Here is a 3271-nt window from a genome sequence, read left to right as displayed (position 1 = left end):
TCGAGCGAGGTGAGCTCGGGGCTTTGCACGGTCTATTGGCCGCCTTGGCGGCTGGAGTGGATTTAGGAGTGAGGTTGGCTAATTTGCAGGGTGATGAATAGATCGTACAGATCTGCTTTATTTACCCTCCGCGAGACCGGTGCATTGGAATTAATCAGCGTTTGCCTCGGGCTTAAATACTGTCCACTTTCCGATCGGATGAATTGCTGGTATGGCCGAATGATACGAGGATGCCGGGGAAGTTGGAAGCCTCGCCAGTGGAGGCGAGGTTAAGCCTCGGCGTCGTGGAGAGTGTGTGGCTGGCCGAGAAGAGCAGTGGCCGCGATTAAGCCTGGTGCTCGGCGGCCGTGTCTGGCGAAGAAGGAGTGATCATGGGGCCGGCAAATTGCGGCGGAGCATCTGAAAAATCCCCAGTATAGGTCTCTTCGTTGAACGTGAAATTGGGTCTGTGGTAAAATGGCAAAAGGAGCGAACCAAATGCTGAAAGACTTGAGATAGTGAAGGTAAGACTGCTTTGATTATTTATAGGGGTTCTCTCTTGTGCTGGTTGGATAGATGGTGTAATTACTGAAGATGGATTGGCCGTGTTAATTATCTGTGCGTGTTCCTCCCGAAATTTGTTAATAAAACATCACTTAAATGTTTAACCTATATAAATGTGTGCTGCACATACATGGAAAATATATCTATAGAAAGCTTTGAATTATTACTTTAAAACGAAATAATTCAAATCGAAAACAAAAACTCTTTCATTATGTAATCCGTAAAGATGCATTTCTCTCTAAAGGCGTGGGCAATGAAGAGATGGCGAGTCAGGATCGTCAACTTCATCTTTGCGACACTGGCTCAGAAATCACTAGTTTATTAATAAATAATTCAAATATGTCCTTACTATTTCCCCCTGACACATTCATGGTAATTACTTTTGCTGGGGCTTTGCAGCAAGCTTTAGCCTATTGCGTGCACTTGCATGCGGAACATTTCCAGCTGGGCTGAAGGCATGCTCGCTGCTGCTGCTGGCGGGTCACTATACACCGTCCGAGCCGCTCTTGACAGTCGCGGTAGAATTTTTTTTTCATCACCATAATTGATGAATGTCTAAAATATAAAAATAAGGAGAAGTCTAAAACAGGCCTGATGCCCGGCTCAGGTCTGAGCTATTATGTGAATATTGGCCTGAAGCCCTGCCCAAGGGCGTAAATAAGTCTGGGCCCGTCAGGCCAGGCTGATATGCATGGCTCTACTGCTGACATTTACCATTAGTAATTCTGCATCATCACATCACCCCTAGAGATACTGACCTTAGAAAATCAGTATCATGTTATCACTTGTCAAATAAACATCATAACATTACCAGTGAAGACACTGACAATATATTTGAATAAATTAGCATTATAACATCAATAATACTGACACTGTGGATACTGGGGCTTTTTTTAGTACATCAACGTAATACCATCATAGCTAGCTCTTTTTTAGTCCATCAGAGTCATAACATTAAATTACACATATCATTACAACATGTCATTAAATTTGTAATTATGCATCATAGCATCACAGCACTACTGATGCCAACACTCTTTCCGATGGCAAATCAGAATCAACATCTCCACTGCAGATGCTATAATTCTGTTAAAGGGGTCATATGATGCTGCTAAAAAGAACATTATTTTGTGTATTTGGTGTAATGAAATGTGTTTATGCGGTTTAAAGTTTAAAAAACACATTATTTTCCACATACTGTACATTATTGTTTCTCCTCTATGCCCCGCCTTTTTGAAACGCGTCGATTGGTGATCCACAGCACTAAGTTGATGTATTGCCTCAGCGACCAGCACAGATCAGCTCTAGGCATGACGAAGCGGATATCATCCTCTTTTGGAAGACCAAACAAAGTAGTTTCGCTTTCACAACGAAGCACACAGTGTCTCCATGGCATGGCGGCAGCGGCAACAATACTACAGTGAGAATAAAAGTTATGCCTTCTTTGTTTGCGTGAACATTTGGGCGGCGTTATGCAACTCTTCCCACAAAGTGAGGTAGATATGTGGGGGCATGTTAGAACGAGCCGTTTTAGGTAGGCGTGGTTAACTCTTAACTTTTATAAAGAATATCTCTTTGGATTTGCAACTTTACAGATCTTCTTTATGCACCAAGAGCTTGTATCACTCCAAAGAGAAAGGAAAAATTGAAATTGCATCATATGACCTTTAAAGTAATTATGTTTAATAACATTGCCACTACAGATGACACAGAATCTCTCCTTTACTAATTCATAATATCATAACCACTACAGACAGTGTCTCTAAATAAAAAGGCAGATGATTATTTGATCATCAACAGTTGTATCTGGTCTATTTTTCTTCCTGCAGGATGCAAAATGAAGCCATGGTCTGCATGGACTGACTGTACCAAGCTGTGTGGTGGAGGAATCCAGGAGCGTTTAATGACTGCCAAGAAGAGATACAAGAATGCACAATTTACTAGCTGTAAAGACCGAAAGGAGATACGGGCCTGCAATGTTCATCCCTGCTAGGGCTGTACTTGAATTGCGTGATGGGACCCAATCTAGATTATGAACAGACTGTGACACACTGTCTTGCAGTTATTTAATGCACTCTGTTTGGGATTGGAAAGCTGCAACAAGTAGTCTGTTATTTTTACTTTAATTTTCTAGAATTTATAGTGACCCAGGCATTGTCTAGCCTGTAAATGAATGGACAACCAAGAGGGAGGATGCTCAGAGTTACAATGTACTGTACAAATTCAGATGTATTAATATGCATTAGTATTTGAGAGTAACAGTCCTCTATGAAGCTTTGAAGATGGGAGTTCTTTTGAACATTGATTTTTCACAAGCAGGACCATGGCGTATTAAAGATTAATGTGTTCTGACATGAAATGCAAAACAAATTTCTCCTTTTATACTCTGCGATCAAACACTCACACATACAAAAAATAGCATCCTTCCAAAAAAAATGACTTTTGAAATCACAGTCATAAATATTTGAGGTTCAAAGACATCATGTGATGTGAGCCATTTATTTTTTTCCCTTGCTATCACATGAAAAGGTCAGAGGAAACACTGACAGGTACCCATGTTCACTTTTACCCTATAATCAAAATGATCAGAAGAGCTACATTTAGATGCATGTAAACCATTCATTCAGGAGATCCGAAATGCTGTGGCCATAAATTTCCAGGGTTTTGGAGTTTTATTGCTGTTATATATATATATATATATATATATATATATATGAAGAGTTCAGAT

The 3271-nt window shown here is 40.4% G+C and overlaps 1 protein-coding gene across 1 annotated transcript in view; it reads left to right on the top strand.

The window, feature by feature from the left end:
* LOC107728096 (spondin-1-like) overlaps nt 1–3167 on the top strand; it is a 153716-nt gene extending 150549 nt beyond the window's left edge. The window contains exon 14 of the mRNA XM_016538173.1: nt 2373–3167. Within this exon, the coding sequence (XP_016393659.1) occupies nt 2373–2536 (164 nt within the window). The 3' untranslated portion in view covers nt 2537–3167. The remainder of the gene's footprint in view (nt 1–2372) is intronic.
* The last annotated feature ends 104 nt before the right edge of the window (nt 3168–3271 follow it).

Source organism: Sinocyclocheilus rhinocerous, unplaced genomic scaffold (assembly GCF_001515625.1).
Source record: "Sinocyclocheilus rhinocerous isolate Xijiao unplaced genomic scaffold, SAMN03320098_v1.1 scaffold1358, whole genome shotgun sequence".
NCBI lineage: Eukaryota > Metazoa > Chordata > Actinopteri > Cypriniformes > Cyprinidae > Sinocyclocheilus > Sinocyclocheilus rhinocerous.
The sequence above is the reverse complement of the archived record's forward strand: the minus strand, read 5'-3'. Positions and strand labels throughout refer to the sequence as shown.